Below are 20,326 nucleotides of genomic sequence, written 5' to 3'. Positions count from 1 at the left end.
GTAACAACGTTTTGGGTACAGCGTGGTGACAATAGTGGTGCATTGTTTTTTATAAACATGTGTTATATGAGATTAACTGTGATCAAATTTCTCTTCAATATGACTGTCTTTGACCAAATCAATCTAAACTATGACTGTTTATGAATCACTATTAATTTGGTCACAAATGGTCATAGTTAAGACAAATATGGTCATAAAGAATCACAGTGAAAATTGTCTTGATCACAATTAACACATATTTAGTCAAAGAGGATTACCACAAACAAATCCACACACCCTATATCAGCACCACAATCCACCACCATCACCTCTAATATACCACCACTACCACCTTCAACTCAAATTCATGACCATAAATACTACCTTCACCTCAATTCTACAACAGCAATCGCTACCACGATCACTTTCACCTCCACCTTAAATCCATCACACCCTCCACCCATCTTCCCAAGAAATCACCACAAAGCAAAAGAAGCGCGGAGGAGTTGGATCTGCCTATATAGTCCCGATCTAACATTGTTTATTGTTCGCATCTCGAGGTCCATGACAACGACATGTGGAATGAACCTTCCATACATTGTCGACACTATTGACGAAGAAAGCGAGCGTGGCCAAATAATTCTTAAACTTGAGATGTAGGTTTTTCGATAATTTTTCTGTTCCAAATATTGAAGTCCAACTAATATATATACTGGTGGTGCTAGTGGTATATAAGAGTGTACCTAAACGTGTACACCCTCTCACGTGAGGTGTGGGATACACTCGAACAAAAAATACTTATTCGGGTAAACCTCACACCCCATTTGAAAGAGATGTACACCTTTAGGCGCGCTTCATTGTGTACCACTACATTAATTGTATACATAATGTCCAATAAGTTTGCTCAGCAACAAAAAGCCAAAACACAAAATAGAAGTCTATATTGATCCAAGAACAATTACAAGAAACTGCTTATAGCAGTAATTCGATAATCACAATCAAGTTCGACTACTCCCTGCAAAAAAAATATAAAAACAAGTACAAGGATTTGCAGTCGTACACAACGAGTGATTCTTAAATTATGCACTTACGAGCTTAATCTTTTATCAAAAATGAAAAGATCAAGCTAAATGCAAAACGAAAATTAAATCTTGTATTTTGGTGTTAAAATTCTGGACGAAATCAAATTCAAAGACGCCGCCGCAGGGAAATGGTGGAAGATCAGAACATCTGATCGAGGATGATCACAATGGCCATTGAAATAGCCATATCAAATTCCGGCTCTACGATTAGACGGAATACATCCGTTCCGAAAGCTACGCCTTTCACGGCGGTCTCTTTCGGCTTGATCTCCGCCACTTGCCGTCGGTTTTTATCGTACATGGCACAGCACCGCTGCACATAGGACCCCTCAATCACGTGAACCGCTTCGGGCTTTCCGGCCGGGGAGCTAACGTGAACCAGGCACTTCGTATTCAGGGGGTTGATGTTTTTCTTCACAGAAAACCTCGGATTCGTTGCAGTCTCTCCGTCAAACACCAACCAGCTCAGTTTCTGGTACACATATACTGGTTGAGATTACTCATAAAAGACTAAAAACGAACACGAATTTCGAAATTGATATGCACAAATGAGCAGTCGAATACGTACCTTACGGCGAATAGTGAGGAGAGAGTTGCCGGAAGCGTCCATGAGAACAATTAGAGCTTTATTGTGTGACATATAATTGTCAACTCGAAAGACGAGGTCACCCTTGGCGTCAAACACGGTGAAGCCATCGCAGTTAAATAGCAGAGATTTCTTCCACACGGTCAGCACCGCCGAGGAGCCATTGCTAGAGGGTGGCGCTGCCTCTGGAACGGTGGCATTTGGGTGTACCTTTGTCATTCTGATAAGCGCCATCGCTGCGACTCCTTGAGAAGATAGAAGAAAGAGAGGCGCGGAGTGAGTGGTGATTGCTCTCGGGGACTACTATATATAGCTAATATTATTTATATTCACCAATCAGAGAGTTTATCTTTGGTCAATTACAAAGAAACAAAGTAAAAAAGTGGGGACGAATATTTAGAGGGAAGTAAAGAACAAAATAGCATCAAGTGATGAAATGCGTTTTCTTTAGCCTTGTGTGACAGCTATAAAAAAAAGAAAAAGAAGTTATTAGTTTAATCTAATGATATGCATTGATAGATAGATTTCATATAATTTTCATTTATTATGTCAAATAGTAATTAAAATATTACAACAAATTAATACGAGCTCCATTTTTTCAAAATTTATTTTCAATCACATATTTTTCTGTAAAGTAATTTTATATTTATATTAAAAAAAATTCTCATTTAAAAGTTAAAACTCATTTTTAACAATACATTCTTCCATAAAATAATTTTACACTTAGGTCTCGTTTGATCCCACATTAATGTAAAAATGAAAATAAAAAATATAGACGTTACGGGCCCCACACAAGAGATAAAAAGTCAAATATAGTGACTTGATGTGATGAATAACGATTATATTTATCATTTTAATGGATAAATAATGAAAAACAAACAGAGGCTTAACTTAAAAACTTATTCTTATTTTTTAATCAAATAAAAAAATTCAAAATACATTTTTCCTAATAAATAGGGTCAGACGAGATTAACTATAGTAAATGAAATGCGTGGTGGAGGACCAATTCAAGAGTTCGTCACCAATCCAACTACCTTGTATTTAATATTTAATTTATTGTTATTGAGTTTTCAAAGTAAAAATCAAAACGAGTGAAGGGATAAAGGGCATAAATGGAATGGGCGGTTTGTATGGACGGACAGGATTTATGATTAGATATTAGAATTTAGAAACCTAGGAATTTCAACTTTGTAATAATAATGTTTATTTGGTAATGATAACGTCAATCCACCGTCCCACATAATTCTTCGATTCCTCAACGATTTCTTCATTACATTAATATATGCTATGCTTTCGCCTTCTTTTAGTATGGTAATTATTTTCTCCTTCGTAATCATGAGACGTAAATGTGCGCGTTTTGACGCGTAATATTTAATACTGTCTAGTTGAGTTTCATAAACATATTTTAAAATCTATTATGATTGTTACCTAATTTGTGTAATTTTTCTTCCTTCATCGAGATAATTGGTCGACATTCGTGCATTTTTAGATCATCCACAATGAATTTAAATCGAGGAAAAAGGGACGTCTCCTTCACATATATCATACTTCACAAGCACGCTTGGAAAAAGTTGAACCATTTCTTAGTAGAGGTGCGCGTTTTGACGCGTAATATTTAATACTGTCTAGTTGAGTTTCATAAACATATTTTAAAATCTATTATGATTGTTACCTAATTAGTGTATTTTTTCTTCCTTCATCAAGATAATTGGTCGCCGTCCGTGCATTTTTAGGTCATCCACAACGAATTTAAATCGAGGAAAAAGGGACGTCTCCTTCACATATATCATACTTCACAAGCACGCTTGGAAAAAGTTGAACCATTTCTTTTGTCGTGCTTTACTTTTAGAGTCGAAGGAAGATATGTATCAAAATTATTTGCGACATCAACATAATATTGTACCATTGGATGGGACTTAATATATTTTCTCTTTTCCTTTTTTTTTTTAATTTAGAATAATACTATTTGTAATCACTCACATAGGATGATTATAGTAGTAAGCGACTGCAAATAACATTACTCTTTAATTTAATACTTTCCAATCTTAATATTGATTGTCGAAATATCTTACTAAACATAAAGATATTGTACCAAATTTTAGGAGAAAAATTAAACAAAAGAACTGCTGGCAATTGATAAATTATGGAACAAGAAGAAGAGATATTTCTAGAAGATTCATATCCTTGTTGGTAGGTCTGCATAAGGTGTCGATTTTACTCAACTTAAACACGCAACTTTGAATTTCTATGGAACTATTTTTCTTCCTTTCCATTTCTTCTATCTCATTTTCAAAGTCGGAGTGGACCCATGTAGAGAAAGTCGAAAATAATAGAGAGGATGTGAAATTTATTGTTTTAACTTTGACATACACATAATATTTAGATCCGCTTGACTAATTCAAGCGCTTCTTCTAGTTCGAAAAGATTTTAAAAGAAGCCGACGAATATGACTTTCTCTAAAGCACTTTCAAAATAAGAAATTTTTTTAAAAATTAATTTTTAAATAAAAATTTAGATAGCTTCCCAAAAAGTTCTATTATAAAAAGTAAAAGGAAAAATCATGTTAAAACCTAGTTTACTTGTTCAACCAAAAAAACAGAGAATGACTTGAAAACTAATAGGGTTATACTAAATTGGATGAAACCCATTTTATAAGAAAGAGAATTGTACTATTATCTAAAGAAAGGGGGAAAAATGGTGTAGAAACAATCTAATAAAATTGATTCATTTCTTCTTGATCGATTGGCATTTTAATTGAATGACATGGTCATGAAGTTAACGGATATGCCTACGCTCCACGTACTTGTATATTTATTGCGTGTTACATTTTTTTTTATAGTTGCAATTGAAATTAATTTTCGAAATATTTGAGTACCTTTCAAAATAATTTGTTATGTTACGATTTAAGATTTCTCGCAATAGACAAATGGTTGGGCAATTGTAATGTCTTCGAAGCATCGCTAACAACAACTCGAATACTTTTTATGATATAATAATATTTATAATATTCATTTTATACATAGTGCAGTGACCATTTCTTACAAGCTTTTCGTATTGAAATTAACCTAGTCAACGCAGAAAGTCTAATTACAAGAAATCAACTGAGTTGGTCTTGACTGGAAGTACTATTGTTGGGTCTGGTTAACTGGTTTTTGGTGTGAACGAGTGAATGAGATCACATCTTGATCCGTCCAACGGCTGAGAATAATCTTGCTTGTGTTATCAATAAATCTATGTACAGATTTGTGCTTCACAGAAAATGTACAGTGCACTCACAAATGCATGAACCCCACCTGATAAACAATGGCCAAAATTAATCCACCCCATGTAAGGTGTCGGTAGAAATTCCTACATGTATACCAAGCAGCCTTCTTGTATATTATATTATTGCAAAAAAAAAAAAAAAGTTGCTACCATTATTATGATTTGGTTGCTATGAAAGCACGTATTGATGCGAATCTTGAAAGTTAGATAATAGAAATAAGCTCTTCTTTCATTTCTTGACATTGACAATTTAATTTTTCTTGAAATATATGAAAGAATATATTCAATATAAATATTTTTCTGGATTTGAAAAGTTTTGTAATCTTTAAAAAGTAGATAATATCTTATGTTGTTTGGTAGTCTGCCAATTTCCAATGTCTTCTCACACATCCAACAGTCAGAGTTGGCTTTTGATGAAGCGAAAAATTTGGATTATTAAAATCATATTTTGAATGGTAATTAATAATAATTGTTAGTGTCTGATGTGAAAGCTCATATTATAATTTGTATTCATTTCAAAACAGTCAACGAAACTTACTTGTTAGGAAAGTTAAAATAGGTCAGTGCTGAGGGTCGATTGTCGAGATTTTTAACTTCATAAATATAAAAACGATGAATAATAAATCACAGAACAGAAAATAAAGGAACACACAAAAATTGTTCGTCCAGTTCAGCAGATGCCTAATCTGGAGGCTTAGATATTAGCCCAAACACTAAGTACAAAATAAACCTTCCAAAGAGCGAGCACAGATCATGAGAACTCAATCAGACCCCAAACTTAATCATCAATGTACAAGCAAATCTCTTAAATGGTAACCATAACCAAAAAATCAAGAACTTGCACTTCTATAGACTAAAAATCAGCCACTATTTTCAGGCTTGATTTACTGTTGCAACACGAATCCCGCAGGATCTCACAACTATTTTGGCTAGAATCTATTAAGAAATCATGGATCGAAATCAAGGAGAAGACCAAGAACTAAAGAGAGAAAAAAGGGAACTCAGAAGAAAAACCAAGAATCGGTATGAATGAAACCGTTCCCCAATCCCAACGAGTCATAGTAGAATGACTTATCCTCAGTCGTAGATTAGATCCAATGATCCATCATCCACTTGAAAAAGCAGCAGTCCAAGTTAAAGATTGAGAACCAATCAGGGGTTGCCATGTGGCCATCCATCCAAAATTGGCTTTAAAAGAGTTGTTAATTTTTAAGAAACAAGTTTTTTCTTTACATCGATTAGGAGAACCCATCCTAGGAAGTCGGCCAACATGAGACGTCACAAGAAAACACCATCATGATCAAATTGTAACGATGACCCTTTATGACGTCAGCATCAAGAAAAGCAATGGTGGCATAGGTTGCAGGCTACGACCTAGACATCATGATGATTTATAATTGTCGAACTCTTCAGCCAATAAAATCTCTCCAAATAGAGCAGTAGAGACTCATCACTAGGGAATCACACTCTAATTATGAGGCCTATATAAGGAGAAAAAAATGGATCGACCAGGTTAAATTCTCTGTAATACGCTACTAAGCAATTTTTTTGCAAATATATAAGCTTTTCATTACAAAAATTCCAGCAAAAATCGTTGTTATTCTTTTGAAATTTCTTTAAGTTGATCTAGAAGTACCACGTTAGTTTTGGCCATAAACAATAATAATGATTAGAACAATGACAAGAGATGCACAATAAAGTTTTTATCAATATAGCAAGAAAGCGTAATGCTTAATGTCCATATATGATCATTCCCGTTTGATTTGGCAAATTATGTGGAGTGAAAACTAGATTTTTATTAGATTTGACAAAATTTGATTTAATTTATCGTTGAAAAGATGTGGATTCCACGAAATATATAGTTGAAAAGTAATTTTAGAGAATAAAAAAGGGAGCCAAACATGTGCAGTCGATTAAATGTGTCGATATGAACCCAGTTTATTAATTTTATCATTTAATGTCCATCATATACGAATAATTTCTAATGGAATAAAAAGCATTACTCATCAAGAAACTACATGGGTTTTGGCTTTTATGAAGAAAATTATTCAACATTTTTCTGGGCAAGAGTTTTTAGGCCAACTTATCTAAACTTGGGCTTTGCTTCTCGCCCAATTGTCGCCTTGGTCACGCGTTCAATATATCTTAGCCCCTTTCCATCCATATGTATAGGTTCTGTAACCTTCAACAGTCACGTTAAACTGTTTGTAACCGTTACTCCAACGGGATGCGACTGTTGTAGGTATTTCGACACACAAGTCAGATGGTGAATGTATATATATACGGGTGTTGAAGAGACAATGGACAAAAATATGAGTGTCAGATATGAAGAAAGAATATATGATTTGCAATATGTGAATATGGTGCTCACTATTTCATTGCAAGATTAACCTTACATTTGGACGCACAAGTGTGAGCTTCTATACCAATAAAGTAGTGTTGTCTATTGAGTGTTTGACATGTGACATTATCTTGATGATTCACTAGTCAAATCATGTCAATTCCGACCGTTGTAGGTCTGTTATCGCCTAACACAAGCTGAAAAGTAGTCACCTATGTCATAAAAGCAATTTAAAAATTATTAAAAAAAAGTTGACCCAGCATATCAACTGCAAGTTTTCAAATCTATCATATATTTGGAGTATCTTTATATAATATATCTTTTGGTTGATGTTGTGTTTGTAAAAGATGCCATTGATGGAAGAGGCCTACCACCTCGAAAATACGTCGCAACAAGAGGATGCAACTCATCTCTAAATTATCACTTTGAGTGTAAGTGACGTCACCACGTAAGAACCACTTTGAAGGGAATGATATCGCACTGGAAGAGGTGGCCAACCACTTCAGATGAGTCATGTAACAGACTCCCCAATCGCTCAACCACTTCGTAAATGTAAAGACTTGTATATTAATTCATCTTATAAGTCATCTTTACATACGAGAAACGAGCAAATCAAGCCAAACAATTTACTATTACGTAAATAGTATTGTGACCTTTTCATGTATTTTGCCAATCCTACTAACCAATCTATAGTAATATTTTCCGATTCCATTCCAACTCTAGGATAGGCATTGGTTCAAGATATCATGCCAGTCTTTGCTGTTCCACTTTCACTCGTTATTTAGCTACAAAATCAGCAATATCTCTTTTCATGTTTGCTACCAGCACACCAAATTATTTCTATGCTTCTCATAATATTTCTTCATCTCGTGCCTCTTTTTTGTATTGACAAATTCATTCCATAGACATTGCTTTAGCCATCTCTCTTTTTCCGGCAAAAAAACATTACTTTCTTGAAATTTTGAGGACTACTTTAAAGTTTCAATTGAACTTCGTTTGCAAAATTTGGTGACTTGTTTGGCAATTTATTTAATGCCATCAATTCAGATCAAGGTTTAACTCAGTGGTATCAGATATGGTGTATATCAAGTTTTGTCACCAATTTTGAAATTTTTGCTAACTTAGTGACTAAATCTTTGGAACCCCTGTGACCATTTGTGAAAATTAACTCCAAAAATTTCAAAAGCACACTACTCTCCCAAAGGCAGAAAATCGATCCTTACCATTTTAGTATGATACGACTTACTTCAGATCAAGGTTTAACTCAGTGGTATCAGATATGGTGTATATCAAGTTTTGTCACCAATTTTGAAATTTTTGCTAACTTAGTGACTAAATCTTTGGAACCCCTGTGACCATTTGTGAAATTAACTCCAAAAATTTCAAAAGCACACTACTCTCCCAAAGGCAGAAAATCGATCCTTACCATTTTAGTATGATACGACTTATAATACATGCGTTTATCTTGGATTAACAGCTTCGTCTATTAGATTTTCTGGTCCACCAAAACTAATACAAGTATGCTCAAGAAAAGAAGAAAACATTCACATTACCATTATATCAACAGAGAGTAGGTAAAACAGTAAATAAAACACCAAGCGAAACCAGTGCATTAGGATTTAGGAATGTCATAAAGATGATAAAATCCGGGGGAAAATGCACATTTCTGGCCGAAATGTTCAGTTTTTCTACTCAGTGCAATGTTCCTCAGCTCTAACCAAAAGAGAAAGGAAGGAAAATGTAGAAGGGCAGGACCATACAGGAATAGAAACAGGTGGTACTGAGAAACAAAATTTGTGGAGACATTCTATTCCTTTACGGTTTTCTACAACAGAAATATAAATTGATTAGAATAAATGCATACTAAACATGCTCTGTAGAATATCAAAGCACGACTTCTAAAAAATATATATATAAAGAGGTGGTTTCCCGACTTATCTGCTACTCTCAACCACAATTCCAATGGTTAAAACTTCTTAGTGTTCTACGACCTCTAAAAAGGTAAGCCAAGAAAAATACAAACAGAGAATTTTGTTTTACTGAGATGATATCTCCATCTACAGGTTTCTTTCAGATTACTTCATAGCCCCAAAAGTAGGAGTCGCCAAATCATCTGCAATCTGATAGTAGTAAAAGTAGAAAAATCACCAGTAGTTAACCAAGAAGGTATTAGTCTGAAAGGATTTGTGTAGTTACCTCAGATCTTCTGAAGTCAATTAATCACCCGATACATAAGATTTATCTTCATAATATCTTCTTTCACTTTCACCCTTTTTCTCATTTCGTTTCTACATATATGAGAGCAGGTGATAAATCAACAACATTCCCGCCAAACTCTTGATCAAATAAATTCTAAATTAATCAAGCAGAAATGGCAAGAAAAACAGTTTCTCACGTCCTTAAAACACTTCAAACAATGAGATTCAGATGTAAATATACCTGGTATGCCTCATGATTTGATACGATCCTCCTGATTATTGTGCTCGTAGTAATATCCAAAGGACTTTCCAACAGCTTAAATATACCCATACTGATTGGAACAGCATATGGATTGCCCTTCTCCTGCAAGATCATCAAACAGAGGCAACCACTACGTAATAAATGGATACTCAGTATGAATATTAAAAAATCTAGTAACACAACATACCTTCTGAAAATCATTATCCTCAGCTACAGTACCATGCACAACCAAAGAGATGTTAAAAGTTGTTATCTGCAGTAACAAGAACTTCCAGGATGAGAGAAAAATAGTAAACAATAAATTAAATATTTCACGGAAAGGTCCAGATCATTGGAATTAACTCCAACAGCAAGAATCTAAAAGGCCAACAAAGAAGCAAGATGCAATCATCCTACTTGTCGGAAATGGCAGGAACCAAAATTTCAAACCACTAGCATACAATTATTCTCGTGCCAGTAGAAACAAATTCAGAAAAATCATGTACCAGGAAATCTAGACCACTCGAGATAATTGTTTCCGATCTTGCAAAACCTTAAGCAAGAAATAACATTGCGCAAATTAGATGGAAACCTTCGACATTCACTTCCATGGCATAAAGTTAATAACTGTACCAGGAAACGTAGACCTCTTCAGATAATTGTTTCCGATCTTGCAAAAACTTGAGCAGATAATAACATTGTGCAAATTTGATGTAAATTCTCAACATTCACTTCAGACAGATCTGCATATGTTTTACACTCCCAGAAATGATCCATAACAGGGAAGATCAATATTCACACGATGGGAAGTTGGGAGAGTGTGACTTGCCATGGAATAACGTTAATAAGCCAAAAGATGAAGCTCTGGGAAAGAGTGGAAAGACGTACAAGGCTTGTAAAGAATCAACTATGCTTATACCTGGAATCAATAGAAGTTACTCAATTGTTAAAAAAATCTAATTGAGCAATACATCAAGGATAAAAATATCTTCGTGAGTTTTTTGAATAAAGAGAGAATATGACACAATTCCTAGGGTTGTGTCATTGCGAACTTCGAAAAAGAAAGGAGTCAAAATACGATATATTGATCTCGTGACTGTCAAGGATATGTATGAAGTAGCTATGACCTAGTTAGAACTACCACTGAAAAATCTACCCCCTCCAACTCTGCCTATGTTTGGCCCCCCATTTTCCCAAAAATTCCCTTAGGTGCGCTATGCTCCCCTCCACTCTGTTCCGCTCCGACATTGGCTTATTTGATCCAATAAACCTGTGTTTCACTCTATATGAGCCACATACACAACAACTTACAAAAAGGAAATTCTCTAAATTGGAGTTTTAAATAGAAATGTTCTAAAATTACTCCGAAGACTGAGTACATGGGATATGATAGTCAATGTTGAAGCTGACAAGCTATACCAGTTGGTGGAAATGAAAAATCATAATTGAAACGTTCAAATTTAGGTTGTAGGATCGACCTAAAACTTCTACAAGACCAGGGAAGTTGTATGAGATTGAATGTTGGATATCAAAAATATATATCGATTCAATACAATTAAGAAGATAATGTTAAAAAGGATTTAAAACCAAAATAAGAAAGGACCAAATAAGAACTAAGCAGATTAACAAGCTGATGAAAGGTTACACATTTGAAAATAAATTGCAAGAGAAATTACCAAAATGAATTAAATATTTTTTCAAGAATCTCAGAAGTTGCCTCAAGTTAGAAATGTGATAGAATTAGTATTTCATAGCAAACACAGAGGAGTAGACAAAAATCACATTAATGAGGTAATCAAGGTTTTAAGCACTGTAGTTGATTTTGGAAATGTACCTTGATATGGAGTAAAGAAAAAGATGCACATTGCCGAGTATGGAAACCTTTGATGAGTTAAATAAGTTTCCTGAAACATCGATAAACTAGGAAAAAGATACACAATATAAAAGATGTGACTTGCGCTAAATGTTAAATTATATACAGTTATGTGATTATCAAAATTGTGAGCATCTATGATGGAGCCCAAATTAGTACTCTCTCTCAATTCAGTGTTTTTCAAAACTCAAGGAATGAGGAAATAGCAAATGGAAGGTAATGTCCCATCTAGGACAGGTAAGTAAAAAAAATAAAATGGAACAAAAAATCTGGGACGGTATGCGCAGAAAGTAATCTTATTATCAGTTGGTTGGTGAAGTTCTCGAGCAAGAAACAAAAACTCGTGTCACTCACTAATACTTAAAACTGATTATAGCAGCTGTATTTTATAGAGACTAAGACGATACATAATAATAATAGATACAATGAACCTTAATTGGATCTATCCTAGAAGATAGGAATTTAAAACTAAAACCTTAGATAATCGAGGATACATGTGAACTCTAGTGTTCAAGTGATAGGAGTATGGATTATAAATTTAAACCATAGAAAATATTTAATCTACACAGCAGTTCGCTCCCCCTCGAGCTGTGATATAAAGGTACTTGTCATTCACTTCTTGCTTTTGAAATTTCAAACAAGCCTTTTGTAATCCTTTAGTTAGATTATCTGCCAGTTGTCTTCTTGGAGGAACATAGAGTGTACAGATAATCCCAGCTTCCAATTTTTCCTCGTTAATATATGGTCCACTTCTATGTACTTAGTCATCTAGAGTTGTGACAGATGATAAAAGATGCTTATGGCAGCCTTTTAATCACAATACAACTTCATTGGTGTCTGGGGAGCATCTTTAACTCACTCGATAGTTTCTTTAACCACCTAAAGTTGCATATTCCTTGAGCAGCTTCCTTCCTCAGCCTTGGAACCGCTCCTAGACACTATTGATTATTTCATACTCCAGATTAGCAATCAGAGGAGTTTCACGGATTCCTCCAAGAAATGGAGAATATTTTTCATTAAATTTCAGTGAATGACCTATTGGTTGAACCAGTGACCAACAAATCAATACCCGTAGCCTGCATTTATTCTCAGTCAATGACAGCTCCAGGTCTGATAACTATGTCAAAAGTAGAGTGAAAAATATAATATTACTTCTCAAATTAGTCTTATCTTTATAACTATTATAGATTCTCATGAGAAGTGATTTTTGCAGTCATCGTACAATAAAGTTGATTTAGACAAAGTACTACTTCAGAGTATCTCTACAATTCCAAACACGAAAATCTGTAGGACCCATTTCAAGCAGGAAGCCTTTTTGTTTGATGAAATATAACCCTCACAATGAATTGATTCTACATATTTCTTTGCTATTCGGTTAAAATCTTGAGTCTTTCTTTAGGTTTAAAACTTATTTGATCTCAATTGTTTATATAAGCAAGCTTCGAAAATCACTTGATTTAGGTCAGTTCGAAATAACTAATACAAAGATCAAGGACTATATTATAGCTTTAGTTTTATCATAGTAATCTAATCAAACTGGAAAAGAGCTTTATATAGTTCAATTAACAATACAACCATCAGGGTCAATGGTCGATCTCTAGGGTCATTAAACATCTTGAAACAGATGTCATCAATTCAGCATACAAAAATATTAAATAAGAAAGAAAAATATGCATTTTGGACATGTCATGTGATTTCCTGTTGGACATCTACATAAAACATCAAGTGCCTTAAATATAATTTAACTTACTCTTAAATTAACTGTGGAGACGAGATAGCAAAAGCTGTGTATATAAAAGGTAATAAAATCATGAACAGTGAACTTACAGTATTTTTTGAAACCTCCAATGGAGCACCAATAATTACTTCATCCACATATCGGCAAGCGAAAACACTTAAGCTTCTTTCATGGAGATTCATGATTGGACAGTGAGCTCCCCTTTTTGCACTGCAAAAGACATCATACTACAAATATGTGGAAGGTCTTCCAGAATTGTAAAAGTAGCACAATCTATAATATTATCCAGCAAAATTTCAAGTTTACAGCTGTCGAAGTCATCCAGACAAAAGAAACTAATAAATGCATCCCAGTGAAGCATGTACACAACTACCCCCTCAAGACCAATATTAATGTAAAACATCAATAAGGACATTTAGTATTGGGACTTTCACTTTACAGCAATACTGAAACTCAAAAATTAAGTAAGAGAACATAAAAAGAAGAATTAATGGACAAATGAAAGGAATTCATATCTTCTTCTTCCTGCTTTCTCTGAACTCTCCATTTTTAGCAAAAGGTTAGACAATAATCAGATTAAGCCCAAAAACGAGACATTTCCTTCCAATGTTTCAGAAAGTGTAGGTTGGCTATGATGCCCTTGGACAATAGATTTTTGTATATCGTTGTGTCTCCTTCCACCCAAAGACATGGTCAATAAGAGTGTTGAAAACTGGAAGCATCTATGTACATAGTCAACATCAATGGATTATCGGGCTTAACCATAACTTTTTATAACAAAAAATGGGAATATATATAAGAAAACACAGTACGAGTACGGATTCTTAATCAAGATGTGCATCATTGAATCAGATTCAATCTTAAGCATACTCAACATAATTTAAGGCTCATCCACATTTATGTGGAGTGGCCTTCGCAAACTCTCTCATTCAACTTTTCTCTATAATATCCAAAGCTAAACTACAAGGCCCTTTTAATTGCCTAATTCAGTCCAATTAAAAGTCCACCTCTTCCATCAGATTTACTATCAATGCTTCTTTAATAAGAAACTTTAATTTATTAATTATAGGAGTGTAATTACAATCTCCAGAAAAATGAATCCTCTAATATCAAACATATCCATTTATAAGGGTACGAAGGACAATTCTTCGGAGGAAATTTGATAAAAGAGAGAATTAGATAACAATTTCTACCTGACAGTTTGATCATTATGAATACCAACAAGTAGAAAGTCTCCAAGTCCTCTAGCCAGCCTCAGTATCTGCAATTCATCAAACACATATAAACATCAACACATCATATGAAAACAGCCAAAAGAAATGGCAAAATGCAAACGACTCATCTATCAGAATCTAAAAATGGAATGCCGCCAAATGATAAGAAAGAAGAATGCAAAGGGCTAGACCAAATCAACAATACTGCAATATAGATGTCATCCAATGGAAGAGGGTGAGAGGTAAACAAAATGACCACCACAAATTTTAAAAAATGGCACATGGATTATAATCATTAGCACACAATACATCCAACTGACAAAATATAGTGGCAATGTTAATTAATAGGCGAGATATGTTATCAAGAAACCAGCAATCAAATCATGTGCATAAAGAAAATTCTCTCCATATACCATAAAGTTCCTCCTTAGCATCCATGTCAAGCATATGGAACGGGATAAAATCATCACATACCTCCACATGTCCAGTGTTCACGAAATATTTCTTTCGATTTAAATTACCGTAAGTGTACGGGTCGTGACAAGTAATAAAGTGGACTTTAGAAGTCCGAGTATCGTCCCACAGAGAAAGAGTAGTTCAATTTTATTTATTTTAGCCTTAACCGAAACTAATTGACTTAAGATGAATTTTAGAATTAAAAGCCCTAATTTTGGGAGAAATCCACAAATTGAAGAACCCTAATTTCAAATTAAACCCTAATTACTCAAATTCACTTAACGAATGACTCAATTACGAAATGTTATGAAAATAAATGAAATGTATTGTCAATTTATGAAGATCTATGTAAAACGAATGCACTAGGATCACGAATCCCCAAATAATTATTAAGTAAACCCTAATTTCACAATTTTGATAATCCAATGAGAATTTGACAAATCAATGCTCCTAAATCTATTCAATACTCTCTTTCCAGATGTATTGAACCTATTCTCATAAATCACCAGCCTATATTTCTATGACGGATGCAATTATACAAGAACGCATGTATTTTTTTTGTGAGCAATTAAAGATTTACATAGGGTATAGGGGTATATTTCTATCCCCTATCGGAACCTATGATAAATTATATATGTCGAGTTTAATCCAATTTTCTCAAATTCAGAATTAAACCACCAAATTCACACAAATTAAGTGCACATTAATTGTGGAAACAAATAAATCAATATAATTCATTCAAATAATCCCATCGAACTATGAATTCAAGGTCATGAAATAACAGATTTAATAATAATTACATGGTTCATCGATCACCTAGTTACAGAAATCTAGCCTATCATGATAAAAATAACGAAATCTATCAAGTTTTGAGTAAAATACATCACCGGGTTATCAAAACTTGAAGAAATCCTGAAGAAATCTTGTAAATCTTCATGTTAATCCTTGTTCTTGCCTTCAAATCCTCTCCAAAATGTATGTTTTTGCCTCCCCATTCGTTCCTTCGGCTTCTGGACGTTTTTTGCTAGCTAAACCCGTCGAAATTAGGTTACCAAAGGAGTTGCAATCATATAAGGAAACTGCAAAAATCGGGCACAGATTATACCTATGTGACCGCATAGGCATAACCTATGCGACCGTATAGGTATATGGATTTTAGCGTTTTTAATCCCTGAAGGGTTACTCGCGACCGCATAGCTTTTCTACTATGCGACCGCATAGGTATATGGATTTTGGCGTTTTTAATCCTTGAAGGTTACTCGCGACCGCATAGCTTTTCTACTATGCGACCGCATAGTAGAGTGAACTTCCAAATTGAGTCATTTTGATCCTCAAGTTTCATTCCTTCACTCCTTGACCTCCTCTCTTGTTTCTAGTTGCTCCAATGTTCCATTATAACTTCCAATTGGTGCTTAGCTTGACCAATTGCTTGATGTGTTCATCGGATCAACTTTCAAATAATTGCAATTTGGTCCCTGAATTTTCATTTTGCTCCAATTTGGTCCTTTTTCGGCTCTTTTCTCCTGAATTCCACTATTTTCATAGAATCACCTACATTGCATGAATTCAACAAAATTAAGTCACAATTCAATCATTTTACTTGTATTAAGAAACCACACTCCAACGCTTTTGACAAAACTTGGCATCCAAAAAAATCAGCTCAGAATATTCAGGAAATGTGTGGCTTAACTTTTAAACCCTTGCATCTAAGTAAAATAAGTGCAATTGCCTTGTTTCTTTCCTTAACGTTGTATTTCCATGGAGAGAAGGTTCAATATGTCCCTCTCCTTTGTACAATTTTTGCCAATCAATATAAATAGGGTAGGGGGCGGCCAAACCTCCCACCCCATTCTGTTGAAAAATAGTAGGGATGTGTGCATGTTTTATTAAACTAAATTGTATACTAGTTTTATGTTTAGCAAAATAGTAATAAGTAGAGCTAAATGACCAAAAAGGACATTCTAATTTTAGTAATAAATTGTTTCATTAAGTAATTAATAATTTATTTACATTATTCAAATTTTTATTATTACAAAATAACTTTTAATTTTTATTTTTTGTTTATGTGAAAAAAAAAAAATTTTATTTCTTAGTACACATTATTATATTGCTTTGACATTAACCCCTCCCTAAAATAATTAACAACTTATACTGTTAAGTAAATAAAGAATAATGCTCATAAGCTCAGCCAAACATGTTTGGGTTAAAATTTTACAAGCATCACTGACTTATAAGCTTATGCAAACATGCTCTATTAGTCTATTCTAGCAGAAACTCAAAAACTTTACCAACCAAAATTTTCATTACATGTTTTCACTGATAACAACTTCAACCTATTAACCCAATTTAGAGTAGCATAAACTAGTCATACACTAACCAAGAGTACTGATCCGAGTTGAGTGAGCTTGCTCGTGCTCAATTGAGCGCTTATCACTATGTTGCCCAGCAGGAAAGTGCGAATAGTGCCAAGCAACTATATCAGACTAACATCATTCCATATTCTCATTTTAAACAATTTCTATTAAACAAATTCCTCCTGGGGAAGAATAAAGAAATTGGTTCGTACTCTACACGCACACCAAAGAACAGAAAAAAATGATAAAAATCTTCACATAGACGTGATAATAATGAAATAAATTTTACTGCATTCTCTTTTATTGAATTCTAGATATATATAAGTTGGGCATCGGTAGAGTGCGATATATGTACCTTGCCGTTGGAGAATTGGACGATTCTACGGGATGTAGGTAAAAAATGAGATATGCGTGCTCCACTTCCAGAGCCACCAGATTCAGATTTCGAACTGCGACCATGGCTAAATTGCCGTTGCAAGGTTGAGCGATTGTGGCTGTCACCAGTTGATCTCTCTCTCACACATAGAAGCATGCGACCTGTTTTACAAAATTGGCAAACATTTCTTAGCTCCCCATAGAATATAAGCAGCAATGGCAGGTTTTAAAATTTTAGTGACAAAAATGCTTCTATGTTAAAAATGACCTATCTTTTACGTTAAAATACTTCCGGTAGAGACATATGAAAAGTTGTGTAGTTACGCAGTTATGAAGAGTGAAGAATCAGATGGAGCCTCCATCCTTCACTCAGATGGAGCCTCCATCGAAGTATAAAAGTGTGTGTGAGATGGGTACTTTATAATTGATGAAATAGAGAATTTAAAGAGAAAATAATAAGCCATATGATTCGTGTAAGACTGGTATTGTGTTAATTTACAAGAATGAATTGAGATATTAAAGGTTGTAAAAGCTATATAGTGACACTAGGAAATTATTAGAAGGGGATTGACCACTATTAGGTGTAATTCAAAGTTTGCATACAAGTAGTGTGGTTTTACACCCAGGATATCTGCTATGCAAGTCATTTACTAATTCAAAGATTGTTAAAATCCCGAAATTACTGCAGGATGGAGATGGATCGATTGAAGAAAATTGGAGGAGATCCTTCTTACCCTAATTAGTGTTGTATATTATATATATTTTTATTTCTTACTAAATATAGGGGATTAGATTTTTTATTCCTTTTTCAGCTTTCTTTGTAATATATATATGGACTCTCTTCATTGTACTATTTAAGAGAGAAATAATATAAGTCAATTTCTTTTCATGGTATCAGAGCCACGGTATCTTCTAGCCTAACCAGAGTATGGCTGAAGCAACCGGGTACAACAGAGGCTCAATGACCTTTGAGTCATACAACAGTGAATCTGAAGCAACGTCTACAGGAGGAATTGAAAACTCGTCCTTCCAATTTACGGTAGAAAAATTGAACGGAAAGAATTTTCGTGAGTGGGCCCAATCGATAAAACTTATTGTGGATGGAAAAGAGAAATTGGGGTACCTGACAGGCGAAACCAAGAAACCAGCCGCAACCAGCCCGCTCTTCTTCAAAAATGGAAGTCAGAGAACTCGATGGTGATCGCGTGGCTCGTGAATTCTATGCAACCCGCCATCGGCAAGACATACTTGTTCCTCCCAACTGCAAAAGAGGTTTGGGAGGCCATAAAAGAGATGTACTCAGATTCCGAGAATTCCTCCAAAATTTTCGAAATCAAATCAAAATTGTGGCAAACGAAGCAAGGGAAATGAGAAGTGACTGACTACTACCTTGAGATGAATGGGTTGTGGCAAGAACTCGACCAAAGTTCTGAAGAAGAATGGACGTGTGCGGAAGACAGTATTCGGTACAAGAAGAACTGGAAAACGAACGTGTGTATGAATTTTTGGCAGGACTCCACCGCGACCTAGACGACGTTCGAAGGTGAATTCTTGGCCCGTGACCCCTTCCCTTGCTGCGAGAAGTCTTCGCAGAGGTACGACAAGAAGAAACCCGGAGCAAGATAATGTTGAGTGAAACCAGTGTGCTTGGGCCTCCAAATGTTGAAGTTTCTGGATTGATGTCTAAAGGAATTGGGCCTTCTAATAACGGGTCTGCTAATTCGGGTAGAGGAGCAACTTTCAATCATGGGCCAAATGAGTTTGGTAACGGGCCTGGAATGACTGGGCCTACTAATTTGCATAGTGGAGCTGTTTTTAATCATGGGCAAAATAAATCCAGCATTGGGCCGGGAATGATTGGCCTATATTCTAAAGGGGCAGCAAGTGGATTAGGTCCAAAACAGTAAAGGGGTCGGCTCTGGTGTGAGCATTGTCGAAAATCAGGGCACAAAGAAGACACATGTTGGGACATACATGGAAAATCGAGAGATTGGAAACCGAGGCAAAATAATAAAAATCGTGGATACCAGGCATCAGTTGATTATCAAATGGGAAAATCCGAGTCTAGTAGTGCGTTTAATTCTGAACAAATGGAGCAACTCTATAAATTGTTTTCAAGCTTCCAATCATCGAGTCAATCCTCTACAAACAACTCGACGAGCTCACTAGCCCACAGAGGTAACTTCTTAAGAGCATTGAAGTCTATAACTCAATCTAAAACTCCCAGGATTATTGACTCGGGAGCATCTGATCACATGACAGACTCCTACCATCTATTCTCCACATATTCCACTTGTGCTGGTAATCTTAAAGTTAAAATTGCGGATGGCTCACTCTCTTCAGTCGCAGGAAAACGGAGCATAAAAATCTATGATTCTATAACTTTAAAATCTGTCCTCCATGTTCCAAATTTATCATGCAATCTACTATCCATAAGTCAATTGACCAAAAATTCAAATTGCTCTGCTAAATTTCTACCATCTCATTGTGTTTTTCAGGACCTATTATCAGGGAAGACGATTGGCAGTGCTAAGGAAAGATAAGGACTCTATTGCTTTGAAGAGGCTAATGTGAGTAAACAACGTTAAGTAACATTTTGTAATTCTACATCTGTCTTTAGAGATA

General features: G+C 34.8%; 1 protein-coding gene and 1 pseudogene across 1 annotated transcript; both read right to left on the bottom strand.

Moving 5' to 3' along the window:
• Positions 1 to 1,114: 1,114 nt before the first annotated feature.
• LOC111398520 (protein LURP-one-related 8-like) lies at positions 1,115 to 1,939 on the bottom strand. Its single transcript, XM_023025462.1, has 2 exons — positions 1,630 to 1,939; positions 1,115 to 1,533 (listed from the first exon to the last, which is right to left on the bottom strand). Exons 1-2 carry the CDS (start codon positions 1,879 to 1,881, stop codon positions 1,201 to 1,203), a joined length of 585 nt encoding a protein of 194 aa, XP_022881230.1. The 5' UTR covers positions 1,882 to 1,939; the 3' UTR covers positions 1,115 to 1,200.
• Positions 1,940 to 8,878: 6,939 nt separating this feature from the next.
• Positions 8,879 to 20,326, bottom strand: part of LOC111406447 — a 37,052-nt pseudogene continuing 25,604 nt past the window's right edge.

Source organism: Olea europaea, chromosome 1 (assembly GCF_002742605.1).
Source record: "Olea europaea var. sylvestris chromosome 1, O_europaea_v1, whole genome shotgun sequence".
NCBI classification, from domain to species: Eukaryota; Viridiplantae; Streptophyta; class Magnoliopsida; order Lamiales; family Oleaceae; genus Olea; species Olea europaea.
The sequence above is the reverse complement of the archived record's forward strand: the minus strand, read 5'-3'. Positions and strand labels throughout refer to the sequence as shown.